Raw genomic sequence first — 22,622 nt, 5'->3', positions numbered from 1 at the left:
TGAGGAGGAAGCAGGCTCCCTGCTGAGCAGAGAGCCTGATGCGGGGCTCGATCCCAGGATGCGGGGCTCGATCCCAGGACCCTGGGATCATGACCCGAGCCGAAGGCAGAGGCTTTAAACCACTGAGCCACCCAGGCGCCCCTTAATGTCAGTTTTTGTTTTGGATTGAGGCTAGAAGGCCAAGGCAAGGCAAAATGAGCCCTTTGTTAAGAGGGGGAAAATCACATATTCAAAGCTGGCTTGCCCAGCAACTGTTCAAAATGGTGAAGAAGCAGTTTGCCTAGCATCTTAGCCTGCTGAAGCTTGGAGAAGTTTGAAAGCATGAGTGTGCCTGTCATTATATACACAAAACCAATACAGTAAGTGAAAAACTTAAAATAGGCTCACATTTATATTAAAATCATATAATTTGGCCCATAGACATAATCTTAGATATAGAAATATAGGGATTCATTTTAATCATGGCTCGGAATTGGTGTTCCTCATTTCTGAAAAAACCTCTTAATCAGGAAATTTCAAAAAAAAATGTTTAAAATGCATGGGAACACATTTCAGAGCAATTCCAAAATTTAATGTGTGCAAATTATTCATATATTCATCATTTCATTATAGCACATCAGATTTGGGGAATCAAGTGCAGGGTAAAGAGAATATCCATTAGCTGCTTAAAAAAAAAAGGCCCTTAAAAGTAATGAATTTAAATATTGTAATTACCGTCCTATTGGCTCAGAACTCTCCCCAAAGCATTAGCCATTTAATAAGATTGGTACTTCTCTCTCTCTTTTTTTTTTTTAAAGATTTTATTTATTTATTTGACACAGAGAGAGAGAGAGAGAGATCACAAGTAGGCAGAGAGGCAGGCAGAGAGAGGAGGAAGCAGGCTCACCACTGAGCAGAGAGCCCGATGCGGGGCTCGATCCCAAGACCCTGAGATCATGACCTGAGCCGAAGGCAGAGGCTTAACCCACTGAGCCACCCAGGCGCCCCAAGATTGGTACTTCTCATTGATTTGAGAGATTGGTGAGAAACCTTTCTTTTCAAGAAGTCAGGCTTCCTGTAGAATTGAACTGAGCTAGTATGCTTTGGTAAGAGTCATGGAACCTGATAGGGGACTCGATCTCATGACCCTAAGGTCATGATCTGAGCTGAAACCAAGAGTCTGATGCTCAACCAACTGTACCATCCAGGTGCTCCTTATTTGGGAAGTTTTCCTTTTTTTAGATTTTATTTATTTATGTATTTGAGAGAGAGAGTGGGGGGAGGGGCAGAAGGAGAGGGAGAAGCCGGCTCCTGAGCCAGATGTGGGACTGGATCCCAGCATCCAGGGATCATGACCCGAACTGAATGCAGATGCTTAGCTGACAGCCACCCGGGCTCCCCTCCTTCCAGATATTTCTGTGCATTTACAAACACACATGTACATATAGAAATGTACAGAGATAATGCCTGGTTTCTAATTTGCATCTTTTAAAATTCAAAGTTATACATGCACACAGCCTAAAAACCAAATTGTTATACAAGACCGTTTACTGAGTCCTCAAGAGTGCCAGGTTCCGGGCTGCAGTGCCATTCCAAGTCAGTTCTAAGTGGTAGCAGGAGGTAACTGCTGCTACCTTTGTCCCTCGGGGTGTACCACACCCACCTCCTAGTCCCCAGCCCTGGTGTCTTCAGTATTATCTTTTTTTTTTTTTTTTTTTAAAGATTTTATTTATTTATTTGACAGAGAGAGATCACAAGTAGGCAGAGAGGCAGGCAGAGAGAGAGGAAGGGAAGCAGGCTTCCTGCTGAGCAGCAAGCCCGATGCGGGACTCGATCCCAGGACCCTGGGATCATGACCTGAGCCGAAGGCAGCGGCTTAACCCACTGAGCCACCCAGGCGCCCTTTTTTTTTTTTTTTTTTTTTTTAAGATTTTTATTTATTTATTTATCTGACAGACAGAGATCACAGTAGGCAGAGAGGCAGGCAGAGAGAGAGGGAGGGAAGCAGGTTCCCTGCTGAGCAGAGAGCCCGATGCGGGGCTCGATCCCAGGACCCTGGGATCATGACCTGAGCCGAAGGCAGAGGCTTTAACCCACTGAGCCACCCAGGCGCCCCTATCTTTTTTTTTTTTTTTTAAAGATTTTATTTATTTTTTTGACAGAGAGCGAGCACAAGTAGGGAGAGAGGCAGGCAGAGAGAGAGGGGGAAGCAGGCTCCCCGCTGAGCGGAGAGCCTGATGTGGGGCTCAATCCCAGCACCCTGAGATCATGACCTGAGTCGAAGGCAGAGGCTTTAACCCGCTGAGCCACCCATGTGCCCCTCTTCAGTATTATCTTATTTGATCTTCGGCACCACTCAAGTGATAGGTGCTCTCCTTATCGTCTGTCTTTTCCAGACTAAGCAGTCCAAGCTCTGACCAGTTAAAGAACTTTGACCAAAGCCACATGACCCGTCACGGGGAGTTTACCAGAATCTCCAATCAGGCCGTCTGTCTCCAGGATGCGATGACACCAGAATGTCTCCTGCGGTCTGAAGTCGCTCTTGGGTCTACCTGAGGGCAACGCTGGGAGAAGAAATGTAGTGGAAGGTGAAGCAAAACCAGTGTGAAATGCTGCTTTGCATTCTGTGTCCCATGACACCTTGAATCGTGCCAGGACGTCACACGTCATCAGAGGCATCGGTCCTGCGGCTTTCTTGCCGGGACAGGAAGCTGCCTGGAAGAGGGTCGTGCTGGAACAGCCATGCCCGTGGCATCCCAGAACCCAGTCGCGCTGCTCGGACCTTGGCTCCTTCTCCTCTTAAGTCAGTGGCCTCCTGCATTTTGTTCTTGAATCTCCATCACGAGGAAAGCGAAGTGAGACAACGGCAAGAGCCGCTCTTGCTTCAGACACTTGAATGATTTCACCACAAGAACTGAGGAACCCCGTCTCATTCTTCGAATCGCTTCATCACGTCGCAAATGTGCGGATGTTTCCAAGTTATTTATGGCTTAAGAAAGACTTTTTTTTTTTTTTAAGATTTTATTTATTTATTTGACAGACAGAGATCACAAGTAGGCAGAGAGGCAGGCAGAGAGAGAGGGGGAAGCAGAGAGCAGAGCCCGATGCGGGGCCCGATCCCAGGATTCTGGGATCATGACCTGAGCTGAAGGCAGAGGCTTAACCCACTGAGCCACCCAAGCGCCCGAAAGCCTTTTTTTTAAAAAAGCTTATTTATTAATTTGTTTTTTGTCATCTCGGCGCCCAATGTGGGGGTCGAACTCACGCCCCTCCAGGTGGAGAGTCACGCGCTCCGCGGACTGAGCCAGCCGGGCGCCCTGTGTTTAATTGTATAAGAAACTGCCCAACTGTTTTCCAGAGCGACTGTATACATTCCGCATTCCTACCAGCAGTGTATAAGAGTTTTATTTATTTACTTCCCTCACCAGTGCTTGGTCTTGCCAACCAATATGCTTGGAATGAGAGCTCACTGTGGTTTTAATGTGCATTGCCCCAGATGGCTAATGATATCAAGTCACTTTCCATGTGGTTATTTGCCTTTTCGGTGAAGTGTCTTTTCAAATCTTTGCTTGTTTTTTAGAGAGGTGCGGAGGGGCTGAGGGAAAGGGAGAGAGAGAATCTCGAGCAGGCTCCACGTGCAGCGAGCAGGGTTCGATCAAGACATGGCCCCTTAACTAACTGAGTCACCAGGCACCCAAGTCTGCCCATTTAAAAAAAATTTTTTTTTAAAGATTTTATTTATTTATTTGACAGACAGAGATCACAAATAGGCAGAGAGGCAGGCAGGGGGTGGGGGCGGAGAAGCAGGCTCCCCGCTGAGCGGAGAGCTCGATGCAGGGCTCGATCCCAGGACTCTGGGATCATGACATGAGCCAAAGGCAGAGGCTTTGACCCACTGAGCCCAGGCACCCCAAGTCTGCCCATTTTTAAATTGGGTTGTATGCTTTATTATACACTCCACTTGTTACTGTTGAGTTTTGAAAATTATGTGTTTTAAATACAAGTTCTTTATATATATATATATGTGTATATATATATATATACATACATATATATACACATATATATATACATATATATATATATATTTAAAGATCTTAGTTATTTATTTGCCAGAAAGAGAGTGAAAGAGCACAAGTAGGGGGAGAAGCAGACTTCCCGCTGAGCAGAGAGCCCGATGCAGGGCTCGATCCCAGGACCCTGGGATCATGACCTGAGCCGAAGGCAGAGGCTTTAACCCACTGAGCCACTCAGGCACCCCCCACAGCAAAACTTCTAATTGGAATGAGGTCCAGTGTATCCGTATTTCCTTTTATGTTCTTTTGGTATACAGCCTAAGAACTCCTTGCTTAGCCTCAGGCCCCAAAGATTTTCTCCCACTTTCCCCCACCCCAGCTTCTGTAGATTTACATTTTACATTTAAATCTGCGATCCATTTCGAATTAATTTTTGTATCCCATATAAGCTTTAGTTTGAGGTACATTCTTTTCTTGCATACGGATGTCCAATTTTTTCTACAATATGTTAAAAAAGACTGTCGTCTCTCCACTGAATTTCTCTTATACCTTTATCAAAAATCAATTGGTTGGGGGGGCGCCTGGGTGGCTCAGCTCTCCTGAACCCTCCATGGCTGCCCCCCTGACCTGGATATGACTAATCCCTTGCCCTAGGAGTCCTGGACCCACCCCTGCAGCCAGGCCAACCAGCTAGAGGTGTGGAGTTTCTGGCTCCTCCTGTAATCTCTGTCATCCTCAGAGTCGGATGAAAACCCCCCATCCTACAGGGCTGCCAAAGGGGCGACAGAAAGCAAACCAGCGGGCGCCTGGGTGGCTCAGTGGGTTAAAGCCTCTGCCTTCAGCTCAGGTCATGGTCCCAGGGTCCTGGGATCGAGGCCTGCATCGGGCTCTCTGCTCAGCAGGGAGCCTGCTTCCTCCTCTCTCTCTGCCTGCCTCTCTGCCTACTTGTGATCTCTCTCTCTGTCAAATAAATAAATAAAATCTTAAAAAAAAAAAAAAAAAAAAAAGAAAGAAAGCAAACCAGCTCAGACTACTTAACACCCTGCGGAGAACACTTTGCATTCTGGGAAACAGGAAGTGGGACGAATTCCCTCTCTTTCCTCCCTCATGGTCCCACAGACCGTTCAAATGTAGTTTCTCCTGCAGCCTGTATCAGTTTCCTGTGGCTGCCGTGACAAATTGTTCCAAAGGGAGTGGCCTGAAACAGCAGGAACTTATTCTCATAGTCCTAATTGTCTTAAATCGTGTTGCTGACATGGCCGCCCTCCCTCTGAAGGCTGCTGGGGAGAATCCTGCCTTGCCTCTTTCAGCTTCTGCTTAGCCCCGTGGCTTCATCCCTCCAGTGTTCCTCCATCTTTCCGTGGCCTCTTCTCTCTGTGTGTCCAAATCGTCCCTGCCTTTCTCTTAGACACTGCTCATTGGACTTTGGAGGTCCTGAGCTAATCAGATCTGCAAAGACCCTACCCTATTTCCGAATGAGGTCATGTCTGGGCTTCCAGGTGGAGATGAATTTGGGGGGACACTACTCAACCAATTACATAGCTCTCCTGGAGAAGTCCTGCATGTGGGACAGACAGCACATGCTTTGTCTCTCCACAGTTCACCCCGAATCAGTAGCTGTTGAGAAACTCGTGTATGGGTCTGCGAGGGCTGCCGCATTACACGTTATAGACCAAGGGCTTAAACTACAGAAGCTCCTCTTCTCACAGTTTTGCAGATGGCAAGTCCAAGACCAAAGCAGCACAGATTTGGTTTCTCTCAAGGACCCTTTCCTGGGCTTGCAGGCAATTGTCTTCTTACGTGTCCTTATGGGGTCTTTCCTCGCTGTCCTGGTGGCTCTTTTTATATGGACACTGTTCAGATGGGATGAGGGTCCTACCTCGATGACCTCATTTTAACAGAATCACCTCTTAAAAGACCCCATCTCTAAATACAGTCGCAATCTGAGGTACAGGGTGGAGGGGTTGGGAGGGTCCCAACTCAGCCCATAACACTGATTACTCACATTGTTTCACTCCCCTTGCCTCTCACCCTTGCTGGCTCATTGGCACATCCCGAGTTCAGCATTAGCACCTTCATCCTTGCCTCCTGTTCTGTTTTCCAGGGAACTTGGGCCAATATAGCATCGTTAGGAAAGAAGACAAAATCCTGTGGTTTAGCGTCAGATCTATGTTACCTGTCACGTTGGACTTAGGTGTAATAGTTTCTATGCTACATTGGATCAGAACACCACCTCCTGGGTAAATGCACCATTGACCTTCCCAATGACCTTGGTCTAAAACCCCCACTTCTACTCCTGCTGGACCCTACCTGGTCTCTGCCCTGCTGACCTCCCTGTTCTCAACACCAACCCGTGCCCTTTTTCAGGTCCTCCAGCTTGCCTGCCCCCTTCCTGGCCTATGGGGCATTGCCTTTTGTCTTCCTTTCCCCAGAAACATTGTCCCCAGGTGGCTTGCCCAGCTGCCTTCTCTCAATCTGGTGGGTCTCAAACAGAATATTACCTTTTATATCCATTTCCTAGGAATGCTATGACAATGTGTCACAGACTTGGTTGCCTAAAGCAAAAGAAATTGATTGCAATGTTGTAGGTCCCAGTCCCCACAGGTTGTGAGGTATTCATGGTGGTGGGGGGGTCATAAGCCATGCCAGGACACTTCGAACACCTGTGCCCAGACCAGCAGGAGAGAAGGAGCATCACCATACTAGTGCGGGTCATTGGCCCAGTTGACAGGAAGAGGTGTGGGTCCTTGACTATAATGGGGGAGGGGAGGAATATGCATGTAACCAGGGGGTCTACTTGGGGGCACTCCCTTGTCCCCTCTGAAACTGGGAATGAACACATGCAGGGATCTGGGCCTGAGAAAGGTGTGAGTTGCCAAGAGTTCACACCTATCAGGAGTGAAAGTTTGGGCCACGTCACCATGTGAGCCTTCCAGAACAGCTCAGGTGATGGCCAAGGTAGGGAGCTGTAGGATGAGAAGTGGAGGGAAGAATGAGACCAGGTACAGTCCCAAGACCAACCGCAGTGACAAAGGCCTTCGTCTGAATCACTAACTTCCCTCAGGGAGAGAGGCCCATGGAAGTTGTGGCAGGCTGCTCCCCGAACATGCATGGCCGCCATGACAGTGACTCTGTGATGTCCAGTAGGGAACACAATTGATTGGCGGTGCGGGCTGCTGTCACTCACCACTGCTTCCTTTATATATACTCTCTCTGTCAAATAAATAAATAAAATCTTAAAAAAAAAAAAAAAAAAAAAAGAAAGAAAGCAAACCAGCTCAGACTACTTAACACCCTGCGGAGAACACTTTGCATTCTGGGAAACAGGAAGTGGGACGAATTCCCTCTCTTTCCTCCCTCATGGTCCCACAGACCGTTCAAATGTAGTTTCTCCTGCAGCCTGTATCAGTTTCCTGTGGCTGCCGTGACAAATTGTTCCAAAGGGAGTGGCCTGAAACAGCAGGAACTTATTCTCATAGTCCTAATTGTCTTAAATCGTGTTGCTGACATGGCCGCCCTCCCTCTGAAGGCTGCTGGGGAGAATCCTGCCTTGCCTCTTTCAGCTTCTGCTTAGCCCCGTGGCTTCATCCCTCCAGTGTTCCTCCATCTTTCCGTGGCCTCTTCTCTCTGTGTGTCCAAATCGTCCCTGCCTTTCTCTTAGACACTGCTCATTGGACTTTGGAGGTCCTGAGCTAATCAGATCTGCAAAGACCCTACCCTATTTCCGAATGAGGTCATGTCTGGGCTTCCAGGTGGAGATGAATTTGGGGGGACACTACTCAACCAATTACATAGCTCTCCTGGAGAAGTCCTGCATGTGGGACAGACAGCACATGCTTTGTCTCTCCACAGTTCACCCCGAATCAGTAGCTGTTGAGAAACTCGTGTATGGGTCTGCGAGGGCTGCCGCATTACACGTTATAGACCAAGGGCTTAAACTACAGAAGCTCCTCTTCTCACAGTTTTGCAGATGGCAAGTCCAAGACCAAAGCAGCACAGATTTGGTTTCTCTCAAGGACCCTTTCCTGGGCTTGCAGGCAATTGTCTTCTTACGTGTCCTTATGGGGTCTTTCCTCGCTGTCCTGGTGGCTCTTTTTATATGGACACTGTTCAGATGGGATGAGGGTCCTACCTCGATGACCTCATTTTAACAGAATCACCTCTTAAAAGACCCCATCTCTAAATACAGTCGCAATCTGAGGTACAGGGTGGAGGGGTTGGGAGGGTCCCAACTCAGCCCATAACACTGATTACTCACATTGTTTCACTCCCCTTGCCTCTCACCCTTGCTGGCTCATTGGCACATCCCGAGTTCAGCATTAGCACCTTCATCCTTGCCTCCTGTTCTGTTTTCCAGGGAACTTGGGCCAATATAGCATCGTTAGGAAAGAAGACAAAATCCTGTGGTTTAGCGTCAGATCTATGTTACCTGTCACGTTGGACTTAGGTGTAATAGTTTCTATGCTACATTGGATCAGAACACCACCTCCTGGGTAAATGCACCATTGACCTTCCCAATGACCTTGGTCTAAAACCCCCACTTCTACTCCTGCTGGACCCTACCTGGTCTCTGCCCTGCTGACCTCCCTGTTCTCAACACCAACCCGTGCCCTTTTTCAGGTCCTCCAGCTTGCCTGCCCCCTTCCTGGCCTATGGGGCATTGCCTTTTGTCTTCCTTTCCCCAGAAACATTGTCCCCAGGTGGCTTGCCCAGCTGCCTTCTCTCAATCTGGTGGGTCTCAAACAGAATATTACCTTTTATATCCATTTCCTAGGAATGCTATGACAATGTGTCACAGACTTGGTTGCCTAAAGCAAAAGAAATTGATTGCAATGTTGTAGGTCCCAGTCCCCACAGGTTGTGAGGTATTCATGGTGGTGGGGGGGTCATAAGCCATGCCAGGACACTTCGAACACCTGTGCCCAGACCAGCAGGAGAGAAGGAGCATCACCATACTAGTGCGGGTCATTGGCCCAGTTGACAGGAAGAGGTGTGGGTCCTTGACTATAATGGGGGAGGGGAGGAATATGCATGTAACCAGGGGGTCTACTTGGGGGCACTCCCTTGTCCCCTCTGAAACTGGGAATGAACACATGCAGGGATCTGGGCCTGAGAAAGGTGTGAGTTGCCAAGAGTTCACACCTATCAGGAGTGAAAGTTTGGGCCACGTCACCATGTGAGCCTTCCAGAACAGCTCAGGTGATGGCCAAGGTAGGGAGCTGTAGGATGAGAAGTGGAGGGAAGAATGAGACCAGGTACAGTCCCAAGACCAACCGCAGTGACAAAGGCCTTCGTCTGAATCACTAACTTCCCTCAGGGAGAGAGGCCCATGGAAGTTGTGGCAGGCTGCTCCCCGAACATGCATGGCCGCCATGACAGTGACTCTGTGATGTCCAGTAGGGAACACAATTGATTGGCGGTGCGGGCTGCTGTCACTCACCACTGCTTCCTTTATATATATGTGTGTGTGTGTGTGTGTGTGTGTGTGTGTGTGTGTGTGTGTGTGTGTATTTATACTTACATATTTTAAGATTTTATTTAATTGAGAGAGAGAGAGATCATGAGCAGGGGTGAAGGGTAGAGGGAGAAGCAGACTCCCCGCTGAGCAGGGAGCCTGATGCGGGGCTCCATCCCAGGACCCTGGGATCATGACCTGAGCTGAAAGCAGGTGCTCAACCAACTGAGCCACCCAGGTGGCCTTATATAATTGTGTGTGTGTGTTGGGGGGCGGATAGAGCACGAGCTGGGTAGGGACAGAGGGTGAGAGAGAATCCCAAGCAGATTCCATGCCCAGGGCCAATCCTGACTTGGGGCTCCATCCCATGACCCTGAGACCATGATCTGAGCCAAAATCTGGAGTTGGATGCTTAACCAACGAAGCCACCCAGGCGCCCTGCCTTTATTAATTTTTGCTCTGTTTTCCCCACAAGACTGCAACCTCTGTTAGGGCAGGAACCGCACCGAAATGGAACTCACTGTAGCACCTGCTGCCTGGCACAGAGCCCAGCATGCCGTGGGCACGTGGTCTGTCTTTATTGGATGGGAGGACTTCCTCTGCCGCTCCCATCCCCCACCGAAGCCGGTGGCACTCTCAGCGCACTCTGAGCCTTGTGGCTGTTGGTGTTTAAAGTAGGGACAAAAAAGCATCACAGGGAGGAGTCACTGATTTGAAAAACAAGAAACCCCCCTTCCCTGACTCCATGAGCCTGAGAATTCCAAGCAGCCAGGACCCTCTGGAAATCAGAGCGAAGCCACTTGGGGAAGTTCTAAAGAGCTGACAGGATGTGGCACTTCTGAGAACCCGGAGGGAAAGCAGGAGTCCAGAGGCAACTGACTCTTCAAAGGGAATCTGCACCGGCCTCCAGCCTTGGTCCCAAATCAAATTAGCCTTTTCATGTCCCTGAGCAAATAAGGCTTCTGAGTGATTTGCGGAGATCTGAGTGAGAGGAAGAAACGGAGGGAGGAGCATCTCTGCATTGGAATCTTCTGGTGCAGGGCTCCCTCCGGGGGGCTGCTGGGCTCTGAGCCCTTGAACCTCCTGCCTCTCCCCTCAGCGTGGACCAGCTTCCCCCAGGCTCTGTTTCAAAGCGAAGAAGAAATGAAGCCATCGGGAGTTTGTGGGTGCTCCAGTGAGCCCATGATCCTGGTTTGGGGTTTGCTGTTCCTTTATGTCTGTGTTAGTTTTGTGTGCTTTTTGAGGTTTCTTTCAGTTTGGATTGTACAACTTGAGAAAGGGGTGGTTAGGAACAGTCGGTCTCATGACGAAGGTGTTAGCGGCAGTGAAGAGGCACTTCCGCCTGGTGGTTAATCCCATGGTTTTCCACTCTGTATCAGTCAGGAGAGACGAAGCCATGTTGCTGTAACAAAGACATCCAAGTCCCATTCATGCCGTGCGTCTGGCTTGGCTCCGGCTGCTGTAATGAGGTGTCATAGGCTGGGCGGCTTCAATGATGGAAACTTATTTCTCACACTTCTGGAGGCTGGGGAGTCCAAGATCAAGTTGATGACAGACTTGGCATGTGGTGATAGTTCTCTTCCAATTTGTAGCTGGCTGCCTGCTTGCCGAGGGCTCCCATGGCACGAGATGGCTTGAGAGAGTATGTTCTTTGGTGTCTCTTCTTATAGGGGCACCAATCCCATCATGAGGGCTTCTGCTCATGACCTCATCTAAACTTAACCACCTCCCAAAGGCCCCACCTCCAAATACTATCCTGTTGGGGGTGAGGGCTTCTACAAATAAAGTTTGGGCCCGTTGGGGTTTTGTCGTTCGGCGTGGCAGAGGAAAGGGAAAGTGATGACTTGACCACAGCCTCTGCGTTCAAGTGACACATGTTTCTTCTGCTCGCATGTCCTTGATCAAAAGCAAGTTACATGTGTAACTTCAAGAGAGATATGGAAAATACAATCTCGTCTTGTCCTCAGAAGGAAAGAGCTGCATTATTGGCAACGGCTCTAATGATCACCAGAGTGACATGGTCTAGATGTTGTGGTGAGCGTAATTTTTAGATGTGACTAATATTTAAATCAACACACTTTGAATGAGGCTGATCACCCTCCATGATGTGGGTGGGCCTCATCTAATCAGTCGAAGGCCATAAGACTGAGGTTTCCTGAAGGAAGAATTTGGCTTTAGGAATGCCACATAGAAACCCTGCTCGGGTTTCCAGACTGCTTGGCTTGCCCTCTGGGTTTTGGATTCGAGACTGCAACAACACCAAGTCTTTTCTGAATTTTCAGCCTGCTGGCCTGTCCTGTGGATTTCAGACTTGCCAGCCCCCACGACTGTGGGAGCCAATTCCTTAAAATATCTGTCTTGGCTCTTTTTGGGTCTCAAGGCTGCCAGTTCTTAGACTGGAATTTATACCAACACTATGGATTCTCCTGGGTCTCCTGCTTGACAAGTGCAGATCTTAGGACTTCCCAGCCTCCATCATTGTGTGAGTCTATTTCTTATAATACATCCCCCCCTCTCTTTATCTATCTATCATCTATCTATCTATCTACCTATCTATCATCTATCTATCTATATGAATAGATGCATATATTTATATACACACATACACACACACACACACACACACACACACACACACCCTGCTAGTTATGTTTCTCTATAGAACTCTGACTAATACAGGTGTAGAGTTCTCCTCCCAAGTAAAAAAATCCACTAAAGCCATTTGAAGAAACTGTGTACTTTTGTTTGGCGTTAAGAGCTAAAGGTCAAATGTTGTACTGTGAAAACTTGATCATAGTTTGATAATATGGGGATAAGAATCTTCTGGTTGGATGGAATTTTCCTTGAAGAACATGCTGATGGCTTTGGATGTCTGAGGCAGTGTCTGCGTCTTCAGAGCTGTAAGCAGGTGCAGAAGCGTGGGGCTGACAGGGATTGGTTGTCCTCTTGTGTTTTACTGTGTTGAGTGAGGTCAGACCTAGCAGTGTTTTGCTGATTTTACTTCATTGACAAACTTGGTCGTGAAACTTTCAAAAATCCTTATTTTAAATGTTGCTCTGCTAAGTCCCCAAATTACAGTCTTTGAGACCTGTGGGGAAATCATGGAGCTAATCTGGCCTCATTCTTCTCAAATTGTGTTCTGTGAAACATGCTCATAGATGGTCCTTGAAAAAAGGGATTCCATGGCCAAGTCGGTTTGATAAAGACGACATATGCTCTCTCTAGGATAGGAATTTAACACATTCAAAACCACAGAAGCAGATGAGATTACTCGGGAGAGGGCTTGGAAGGAAGAGGAGTGTGTGAAGTCCTGAGGTCCTACAGCTTTATTGTAACCATGAGGGGAGCCTGAAGGCAACACCCAGAAGATGGCATTGCTGAATCAAATGACAGAGAGAAACCAGAATCCTAAGACAAAACTCAAGACACTAAAGCTGATTCTACGGATGGATTTCTCAACTGGATGCCAGTAAATTCCTTTTTTTTCTCTTCTTTTTTCTGTAGAGGGAGGGAGAGGAGCAGGCGAGAGGCAGAAGGAGAGAGAATCTTAAGCATGCTCCACACTGGGGCTTGATCCAATCCCCAATATGGGGCTTGATCTCACCCTGAGATTATGAGCTGAAATCAAGAGTTAGATGTGTAACGGACTGAACCACGGTAAATACTTTTTTTTTTTAAGATTTTATTTATTTATTTGAAAGAAATAGAGAGTCTCTCTCTCTCTCTCTCTCTCTCTCTCTCTCCCACACACACACACACACACACAGGGAGAGAGAGAGAGAGAGAGAGAATGAGTGAGGGGGGGAGAGTCAGAAGGAGAAGGGGAAGCAAGCTCTCTGCTGAGCAGGGAGCCCGATGCGGGGCTCAATCCCAGGACCCTCGGATCATGACCAGAGCAGAAGGCAGACGCTTAACTGACTGAGCCACCCAGGCATCCCAGTAAATTCCTTTTTAACTAAAATTTTATGTCATGTCTTTGAAAAAGAGTCCTGTCTTGTCTGACATCTCCCAACCTCTTCTCACTTATCTGTCTTCTCTTAGCGTGAGTTTCCTCATCTCCTTACCTGTCCTGCGGGAGAACCAGCTGACCCTAAGATTCAGAATTAACGAGTCGCTCCCATCCCAAGGAGCAAAGGGAAAGGCGTGACACCCCCCACTCATGGTCTGTTGTCATTTGGGCGTGAGTTGCGCAATCAGCTAAACATCAATTATGCGGTTCAAGATTTTATTTTTATTTTTGGATTGATAGCAACCAACCCAAACTGACTGTGGCTCATGGAAGCCAGGAAGGGAGTTTACTGGAAGCATCACAGGCCTCCCACCCGCAGAATCAAAGACAGAGCTGGGACAAGCTGAACACCGGAGCTGGCAAAGGTAAGAAAGCAGAGTTGTCCTGGGGAGCCTCCACAGGCTCTCCTCGAAATCCTCTCTGGGCTGACCACCGACAGGGTGCACTCTCGGTGCTGGCTTGAAACGGCTGGGAGATGGGTTATGTTCTAAGAATGAGAGGGAAGTGAGATGAGCCTCTTGGCCCTGGTTCCTAGGGGGCCACCCCGCAAATCAGAGAGGCTTGGTAGCCTGCCGAAGAGGGTCTGCCAGACTTCTCTCAGGGTGGAGCCATCCCTGGGCGCCTCCAAGCTGCTCGAGGCCCCTAGGGGTTGAGGGACAACCTCTGCAGGGCTTCGCAGCTCTTCAGGCCTGGAGGGGAGGGGGAGCGGCGGAGAGGCTTCCCTAGGTGCTTTTGGCTTTCAGGACTAGCATCGGACAGGACTCTGCCCATCAGGGATCTCTCTGACATCTTTAATCTTTCTCCCTTTCGCCGTGGTCTCTGCTGCTCATGCCTGTCACTCTGCTTTCTCTCCTCTTCCCAATGCCTCTTCTGCGACAGACTGAATATTTGCGTCTGCTGGAAGTTCATGTTGAGACCTAGTCCCCAGTGTGGCGGTTTTGGGACAGGGAGTCTTTGCCAGGTGAATTAGGTCATGAGGGTGAAGCTCTCTTGATCGGGATCCGTGTCCTTACAAAAGAGACTCTGGAGAGATCTCTTGCCCCTTCCGCCTTGGAGGATTGTAATAAAAAGGTGGTTGTCTCTCCACCCTCAACCCTCTTGGCATTTTAGCTTTTCCCTTAGACTTCCCTATTTCTGTCCGAATTCTGGGATTCTTCCTAGGTTCAGGAAGTGCGCTCTCACCAGACCCTGAATCGCTGAGAAATATATTTCTGTTGTCTGTAACAAATTATCTTCAGTCTGTAGTATTTTTTTTTTTAAAGATTTTATTTATTTATTTATTTGACAGACAGAGAGAGAGGGAAGGCAGAGAGAGAGAGGAGCAGGCTCCCCGTTGAGCAGAGAGCCCAATGTGGGGCTTGATCCCAGGACCCTGAAATCATGACCTGAGTGGAAGGCAGAGGCTTTAACCCACTGAGCCACCCAGGAGTCACCAGTCTGTAGTATTTTGCGTCACAGCCTGATTGGACTAAAACACCACCCTTAAAAAAAAAAAAAAGTGGGGCGCCTAGGTCCCTCAGAGGTCCACATTGGGCTCTCTGCTCAGAAAGCAGCCTGCTTCCTCCTCTCTGACTCTCTGCCTGCCTCTCTGCCTACTTGTGATCTCTGTCTGTCATATAAATAAATAAAATCTTAAAAAAAAAAAAAAAAAAGACCGGAGCTGAGACCTCCTGCCCCACCCAGGCGCCCCCGCCTATTACTTTATTTGTAAAGACAGAAGAGCAGCTTACACACTTGCTTGGTGACAAGCATTTTCCACTCAGTGACGTATCGTGCACATCAGAACACAGCTGGTGCATTCTTTTTGATGGCTGCTAGTGTTCTACCCCAAGGCCCCATGGATGGACGGGCTTTTGTGAATACAGATGATGAGGCAGCAAATACCCTTGACCCCCCGATGTCAGGCACCCAAGCAAAGCACATCTGTCAGAAAATAGAGTGCTTCCTTTCCCAGGAGATAGCAAAGCTGTGTTCTTCCGGCAGACGTCCTAGGTAGGGCCTGCCTTGGCTGCTTTGCTCTCTCTTGACTCCTTAAGTACTTAGAATATGGCTTCTGCTCATGAACATACTCAAGGGGAACCAAGGACCTCCTTCCTTAGGGCATGGCCTCTGACTCTTCCGTAGAACTTGACCTCACTGCCCACCCCGTCCTGAAACTCACCTTGTTTGGCTCTTACGGGGGATGATCTCTGTCTTCCCATTCTCTAAGCCTGCTCTTCCTGTGACCTTTGTCTGCCTTATCACCGGGCAGGAGTTTGAGGGAGTGGAACCGGCTGGGTTAGCCCTTGGCCCACACCCATTTACCTCACTGCCTGGACCCCGGGAGGAGTGGGAGGTTTTGATCAATATCTGAATTCACGACCTGTACCCCTGAAGCAAATGATACATTATATGTTAATAAAAAAAAATCTGAATTCACACTCTGTCTTCTAAGCTCAAACCCTTCATTAAAATAATAATGCTTTTAATTCCTGCATTTTATGTTATTATCACTATTTTAATATTTGCTATGTCTCGTTTTAAAAATATGAAAAGGTGTGGGGGCATCTGGGTGGCTCATTTGGTTAAGCATCTGACTCTTGATACTGGCTCAGGTGTCGATCTCAAGTTTGTGAGTTCCAGCCCTGAGTTGGGCTCCATGCTGGGTGCTGGGCTTAAGATAAACTACGAAAAGTGGTCAATAATAACAAAGAATACAACAAAAGAGGCGCAGAACAAGTACCAATGTATAAACCATTCTGCTTAATAAAATGTGACCGACACAAGCTGAAGTCTCTTTTGGACCCTGTCTGCACCCCAGAGGTAATCACTATACTGAATTTGGAGTTTGTCATTTTCTTGCATTTTAACTGAGTCCTGAATTTCTGAGGGGCCTTTCTGGATATCTCTGTATGGGTATCCCACTTGGGTTAATGCAATGTACGGTTAAATGCAAATGCACGTGATTCCATTTATGTAAAAAGGAAAAATATGCGTGCCTTATCTTTCTATCTATCCTCAGAAAACCTTCCAGAAAGATCTATATTAGGGAGGGACCAAACAGAACACAGCAGCAAACCTGTTTGCAACTTCTGTGAGACATCAAAATTTAATTATTTCTGGAAGCTTGGACTAGGGATGGTTTTTCTATTTGCTCACTTGAGTTTTCTAAATTTTCAACGGTGGAGCATGGATTACTAATGCCCCAAACCTATCTTGCCTGATGAAGTTCTAGAACCTAGGTGAGGTTCGGTGGGCTGAGGTCCGGAGCCGATGACCAAGGAAGAATTCTTGAGACATCTTTGGTGCAAAATGGTGGTTTATTAAAGCATGGGGACAGGACCGTGGGTAGAAAGAGCGGCTGCCCTGGGTTGTGAGGGATGGCAGGTTAAGTACCCTGCGGTTGGGGGAAGGTGAGGGAAAAGGGGGGTTTCAATGGAGCTTTCATATGCTAAAGAGGGCCTACAAGGTGCAGGGATACCAGAAGCCTTGCAGCCTGATCAATGTTGTCTTTTGGCCAGCCATTAACATCAAGATAGTGGGGAGATTCCTGTCCTGCGGGATTGTGATCTCTGCAAGTTAACCATTTGTTTCTCGTTTATGGCAGTCAGGGGTCACACATATTACCGAAGGGAGCGGGTGGAGAGGGGTGCAAGGTGCCAGCTTTTGCTTTGTCCTCAGTCAACCTCCTGCTCCCTCATCATTGCCCTCTACCCTCTTACCAATTTAGCTTTTACCCTAGACATCCCTATTTCTGTTGGAATTCTGCTATTCTTCACAGGTCCGAAACCTGGGAGGCATGCCTGATGCCCCTTTCCATTTCACTTTCCATTGGTTCTTACTACACCTGCAGCTGGGTGGATTTCTACCTCCTCTGTTAGATTTCAAGTTCTTAGGGGGGCACAGACCTTATCTGTTTCCCTGGGGGCCCCTCATGCAGCACAGCTCAGACGCAGATGGTCCAGAAGTGGTTATTGAACCTCTCTGCCTGATGCCTCAGGCTTGCCTACACACCTTGCAAGTGTCACCTGGCTTATTTATAGAAATTTCCTCTATAAATAAGACGTTTCTGTTTCAGGTGTGGTTTGCCCTTCATATTTACACTCCATCTCTGACTCTACCCCAGCCTCAAACTTAGAAACCGGAATTGGAGCTGATATTCAAATCCTTAGCCACAGTACAAGCGGCCAGCTGCCCCCCCCCCGCCCCCCGTAAGAGCTAAGTCATAGTGGTGAAGTTCGTTTTTTTTCCCTCAACATTCTAGCTGCTGTCAGTACCTTTGCTGGGGAGCGCTTGACGAGAGTTTACTTGTCCTTCCTTGCTGTTCTTTCTGGGGTTTCCTTGTTTCTTTTTGTGATCAGCTTCCAGATGGCCCAGCAGTGCATCCAAAACGAGTATTTTGACAGATTGCTTACTGCTTGCAAACCGTGTCACCTTCGATGTTCTAACACCCCTCCTCCACCTTGTCAACATTATTGTGATGCAAGTAAGTAATACTGCTTAAACAATTAATTCATTGGGGTGACCTATTTTCTCTACATTGACTATTTATTCGAAGAATAGACATTCCGGAGGGGAAGAGGGTGAGATCTTTTCGAATCAAAAAAGAGAAAGGAAATAAGGCAAGTATTTAAATATTTAAATGCCAACGGAGCAAAGTAATTATTCAGAACTGAACTCAATTCTATTCAGTGCTATTAGCAACCAAGATTTTTATCAAGTCTTCTAATTCATTGTTATTTAGAATTTACAAGTCAGTGCTGATGAATTAGGGGAATTGGATGGCAAATAGCCTTTGCTTTGATGTGGATATTATGTTGTCAGTTCATGATCTCTCCAATACTCTTTTTAATTCAGTGAAAGGAACAAATGCGGTTCTCTGGACCTGTCTGGGCCTGAGCTTGATCGTTTCTTTGACGGTTTTCGTGTTGATGTTCTTGCTAAGGAAGATGAATTCGGAACCATCCAAGGACGAACGTAAAAACACAGGTTGGTTTGATGGTCAGTCTTTGAAATCTGTTTCCGAGAGGGGGCTGTTGTGAATTTCAGTTCCTTCAATCTCTCTCTCTATCTCACCTTTCCCCCCCACCCCCCATGTTGAGTAATTCATTTGGTTAGCGCCCTTTTGGGTGTGTTAGAGGACAGTTGTGTTAAATGAACTTTTGGGAAGGAGTGAGCTGTCTTCTTTTTGGTTTGTCTCTTTGCAGGTGCCCCGCATTCTTTCCTCAGTAATTACTCTCCTGAAATTCTGAGGTTTCTTTGGCAAACACCCATGTCTTTGACCAAAGTTAACCCATTGATGAAACATTTTACTCTCAGAAACTGCTAGCCAGGTCTGCTGCTATCAGAAAAAATGTATTTGGCAAGATCCACGCGTATATTTTTAATACAGTTGTAAATGCTGTTTGCTTGTGTGATTCTTGAATTCTCCAATTTACTCATTGCTAGAGATGAATTACCAGGTGTTCTTGGATGGATTTGAGCCGTCATTTTAAAGATTATTATCTTTATTAAGCAGCAGAGACCTAGTCTTGGAGAAGTGAATGTTCTTCACCTTTTTTTAAAAATATTTTTTATAAGATTTTTTAATGTATTTATTTAACAGAGAAAGATCACAAGCAGGCAGAGAGGCATGCAGAGAGAGAGAGAGAGAGAGAGAGAGAGAGGAGAAAGCAGGCTCCCCGCTGAGCAGGGAGCCCAATGCAGGACTCGATCACAGGACCCTGAGATCATGACCCGAGCTGAAGGCAGAGGCTTTAAGCCACTGAGCCACCCAGGCGTCCCGTGAATGTTCTTCTTAAACGCTTTTTAAGATAAAAATATTTTTGTAGCACCTTGGCCCATGATCTAATTCCTGAACACTTTGCAGCCATTGGCCTATTTCTTTTTTTTTTTTTTTAAAGATTTTATTTATTTATTTGAGAGAGAGACAGTGAGAGAGAGCATGAGCGAGGAGAAGGTCAGAGAGAGAAGCAGACTCCCCGTGGAGCTGGGAGCCCGATGTGGGACTCGATCCCGGGACTCCAGAATCATGACCTGAGCCGAAGGCAGTCGTCCAAGCAACTGAGCCACCCAGGCGTCCCCATTGGCCTATTTCTTGATGCTTTTATTTTCCATGTATAATCTGTAAAGCACCTCATTTGCAGTAAAGTGAGGTAGATGACTGTTCCCCATAATTTACTCAAGTTTTTTTTTTTTTTTTTTTCTCTTGTGCCTGGGTTCTGAGAGACAGGTGGGGAGTGATTTTAAGTGTGACATTTTGGAAGATGGAGTTATTCTGCGGGAGGCTGGGGAAGTAGTAAAGTTTACCTTCACCAGCATATAAATAGGGACATAATAGAGACTACTTCCTTATATGATCCCAAAAGATTCATTATAATAGTGGTGAGCATAGCTGCCTTCCAAAAGATTCATTATAAAAAAATTTTGATTTGCTACCAAATGCTCTGTAAGGGAAGCATCTTTACTTTGAATTTTAAAGTGTCAGCTAAAGGCTCATTTTGGTGTGCTGTAACATATGGTAGTGGGTCATTTCACGGGTGTGAAGTAGGTAGGGTCAGTACCTCAATGTCTCCAAGGGCCAAGAGGGTAACCAGTGAATGCAATGGGCCAGGGGGAGGTTTTAACAGTAGAGTAGCCAATGCCCTTCCTCAAGGAGACAAGTGCTAGTGACTCCAGTGAATTGTTTCCACGTAGGAATGTCACCTACAAGTTGCCACATATTCTTTTTGTTTTTGTTGTTGTTGTTGTTTTGTTTTTAAAGAGGCCAATTGCCTCGATTTGCTGGTGAAATCCCTTGAATTTTAAAAAATCTCTTGATTTTTTTAAAATGCGGGCCAACATAAAACATGTAAGCAAACACTTAAAAACACTGTAGGGGCCTAAACAAAGTCTATCTTCAAACCCAATGTGGTCTGTGATCTGTCTGTGGGTGACCTCTCGTGCGGGACATACTCATTTGTTTTGTAGGAAGAGCCAGCCCCCGACCCCAAACCTGGTCTCTCGGAGCCCTAATGTGTACTGCTGTGACTGTAAGGACCTCACCACCTGCAAGTTGAGGTTAATGGTTGTGTTTCTGTATGATCAGGCTTGGCTCTCCAGAACAAGGAGAATGCTGACCAGGAGGAGGGCTGTGCTAGCAGGAATGGCGAGGAAGTTCCCTCGAGGGGCCTGGAGTATACAGTGGAAGAATGCACCTGTGAAGACTGTGTCAATTCTGAATCAAAGGTTGATTCTGACCATTTCTTTCCACTCCCAGCTATGGAAGAAGGTGCAACTATTCTTGTCACCACAAAAACAACTGACTACTGTAATAGCCTGCTGGCTAGTGTCACAGAGATGGAGAAACCCATTTTTACCAGATAATTAACCGTTTCAATGGTTGTAGAGCAGCTTTGAAAATTGTATGATGGAAGGATGATGATGTATCAGATCTCTTTAGGATGATTGTATATATCGATTGCCGATAGAGCTTTTTGTCCTGTAATTCTAGAAAATCTTTATGTTATATGGACTTCACTACCTTATTGAAATTCCTTGGTTTCACGATTAAATTCTTGACTCACCGAAAAAAAGCGCTGCAGTGTGTAGAGCCCGTGGTCCCACATTTCTATGGCTAGTTCCCTGGTCTCCTATATACACACATAGATACTTCAGGCTTTTCTCTCTCTAATGAAAGGAAATCAAGGTGATCCTATGTACTCCTGGAGATAGGAGATGCCTAGAGTCAGCCACACAAATTTAGCGTGCGATGCATGAGGGCAAGGCTCCTGACCTTGTGAGTGTTTAGTTTAATGGAGACATCAGGCATTATCACTGTCCCATAAATAAATATGTAATTGCAAACCACGATAAAGGTATAGTACGTATCATTCTCAGATCCCAATGCAGGTGATAATAATGATAGCTAAAACTTAGCCTTACTAGGGGTGCCAAGGTGGCTCAGTTGGTTAAGTGTCTGACGCTTGATTTCAGCTCAGTTCATGGTCTCATGGGTGGTGGGATCAAGTCCTGTGACTCAGGCTCTGTGATCAACGGGGAGTCTCCTTAAGATTCTCTACCTCTCTCTTTCCCTCTGCCCACACCACCCCCGCCCACACTTTCTTTCTCTCATTCTCTAATAAATAAATACATCTTTAAAAAATACAAACGAGGGGCGCCTGGGTGGCTCAGTGGGTTAAGCCTCTGCCTTCAGCTCAGGTCATGATCTTGGGGTCCTGGGATCGAGCCCCACATCAGGCTCTGCTCAGCAGGGAGCCTGCTTCCCCCGCTCCCTCTGCCTGCCTCTCTGCCTACTTGTGATCTCTGTCTGTCAAATAAATAAATAAAATCTTTTTTTTTTTTTAATATTTTATTTATTTGACAGAGAGAGAGATCACAAGTAGAGAGAGAGAGAGGAGGAAGCAGGCTCCCCGCCTAGCAGAGAGCCCGATGCGGGACTCGATCCCAGGACCCTGAGATCATGACCTGAGCTGAAGGCAGAGGCTTTAACCCACTGAGCCACCCAGGCGCCCCTAAATAAATAAAATCTTAAAAAAAACCCCAAACCAACAGAAGAAAAACCCCCTTAGCCTTACTTATGTGCCAGGATAGTTATTTATTTATTTATTTATTTATTTAATAAACATATAATGTATTTTTTTTTTCACAAGTAGGCAGAGAGGCAGGCAGAGAGAGAGGAGGAAGCAGGCTCCCTGATGAGCAAAAAGCCCGATGTGGGGCTCGAACCCAGGACCCGGGATCATGACCCGAGCCGAAGGCAGCGGCTCAACCCACTGAGCCACCCAGGCGCCCCCATATAATGTATTTTTATCCCCAGGGGTACAGGTCTGTGAATCACCAGGTTTACACACCTCATAGCACTCACCATAGCACATACCCTCCCCAATGTCCATAACCCCCCCGCCCGACTCCCCGACCCCCAGCAACCCTCAGTTTGTTTTGTGAGATTAAGAGTCACTTATGGTTTGTCTCTCTCCTGATCCCATCTTGTTTCATTTATTCTTCTCCTATCCCCCTAACCCCCCAAGTTGCATCTCAACTTCCTCATATCAGGGAGATCATACGATCATTGTCTTTCTCCGATTGACTTATTTTGCTAAGCATAATACCCTCTAGTTCCATCCACGTCATCGCAAATGGCAAGATGTCATTTCTTTTGATGGCTGCATAGTATTCCACTGTA

At 47.0% G+C, this 22,622-nt stretch overlaps 1 protein-coding gene across 1 annotated transcript; it reads left to right on the top strand.

Moving 5' to 3' along the window:
- The first annotated feature begins 17,659 nt into the window (after positions 1-17,659).
- On the top strand, positions 17,660-21,277 carry LOC111156173 (TNF receptor superfamily member 17). The gene is made up of 3 exons (XM_022516878.1): positions 17,660-17,924; positions 18,296-18,427; positions 20,526-21,277. The coding sequence occupies exons 1-3, from the start codon at positions 17,807-17,809 to the stop codon at positions 20,801-20,803; spliced, it is 528 nt and encodes a 175-aa protein (XP_022372586.1). The 5' UTR covers positions 17,660-17,806; the 3' UTR covers positions 20,804-21,277.
- Positions 21,278-22,622: the final 1,345 nt, after the last annotated feature.

This window comes from Enhydra lutris, unplaced genomic scaffold, assembly GCF_002288905.1.
Source record: "Enhydra lutris kenyoni isolate GAN:26980312 unplaced genomic scaffold, ASM228890v2 scaffoldscaffold45, whole genome shotgun sequence".
In the NCBI taxonomy this organism is placed as follows: Eukaryota; Metazoa; Chordata; class Mammalia; order Carnivora; family Mustelidae; genus Enhydra; species Enhydra lutris.
This window is presented reverse-complemented; position numbering and strand designations above follow the sequence as displayed.

What these genes read in the sequence shown, in the direction of transcription:
- LOC111156173 (XM_022516878.1), top strand. Translation starts at nt 17,807, where the DNA reads ATGGCCCAGCAGTGCATCCAAAACGAGTATTTTGACAGATTGCTTACT. An exon ending in TCAACATTATTGTGATGCAA is followed by an intron (nt 17,925 to 18,295) that starts GTAAGTAATACT and finishes TTTTTAATTCAG; the next exon opens with TGAAAGGAACAAATGCGGTT. An exon ending in GGACGAACGTAAAAACACAG is followed by an intron (nt 18,428 to 20,525) that starts GTTGGTTTGATG and finishes CTGTATGATCAG; the next exon opens with GCTTGGCTCTCCAGAACAAG.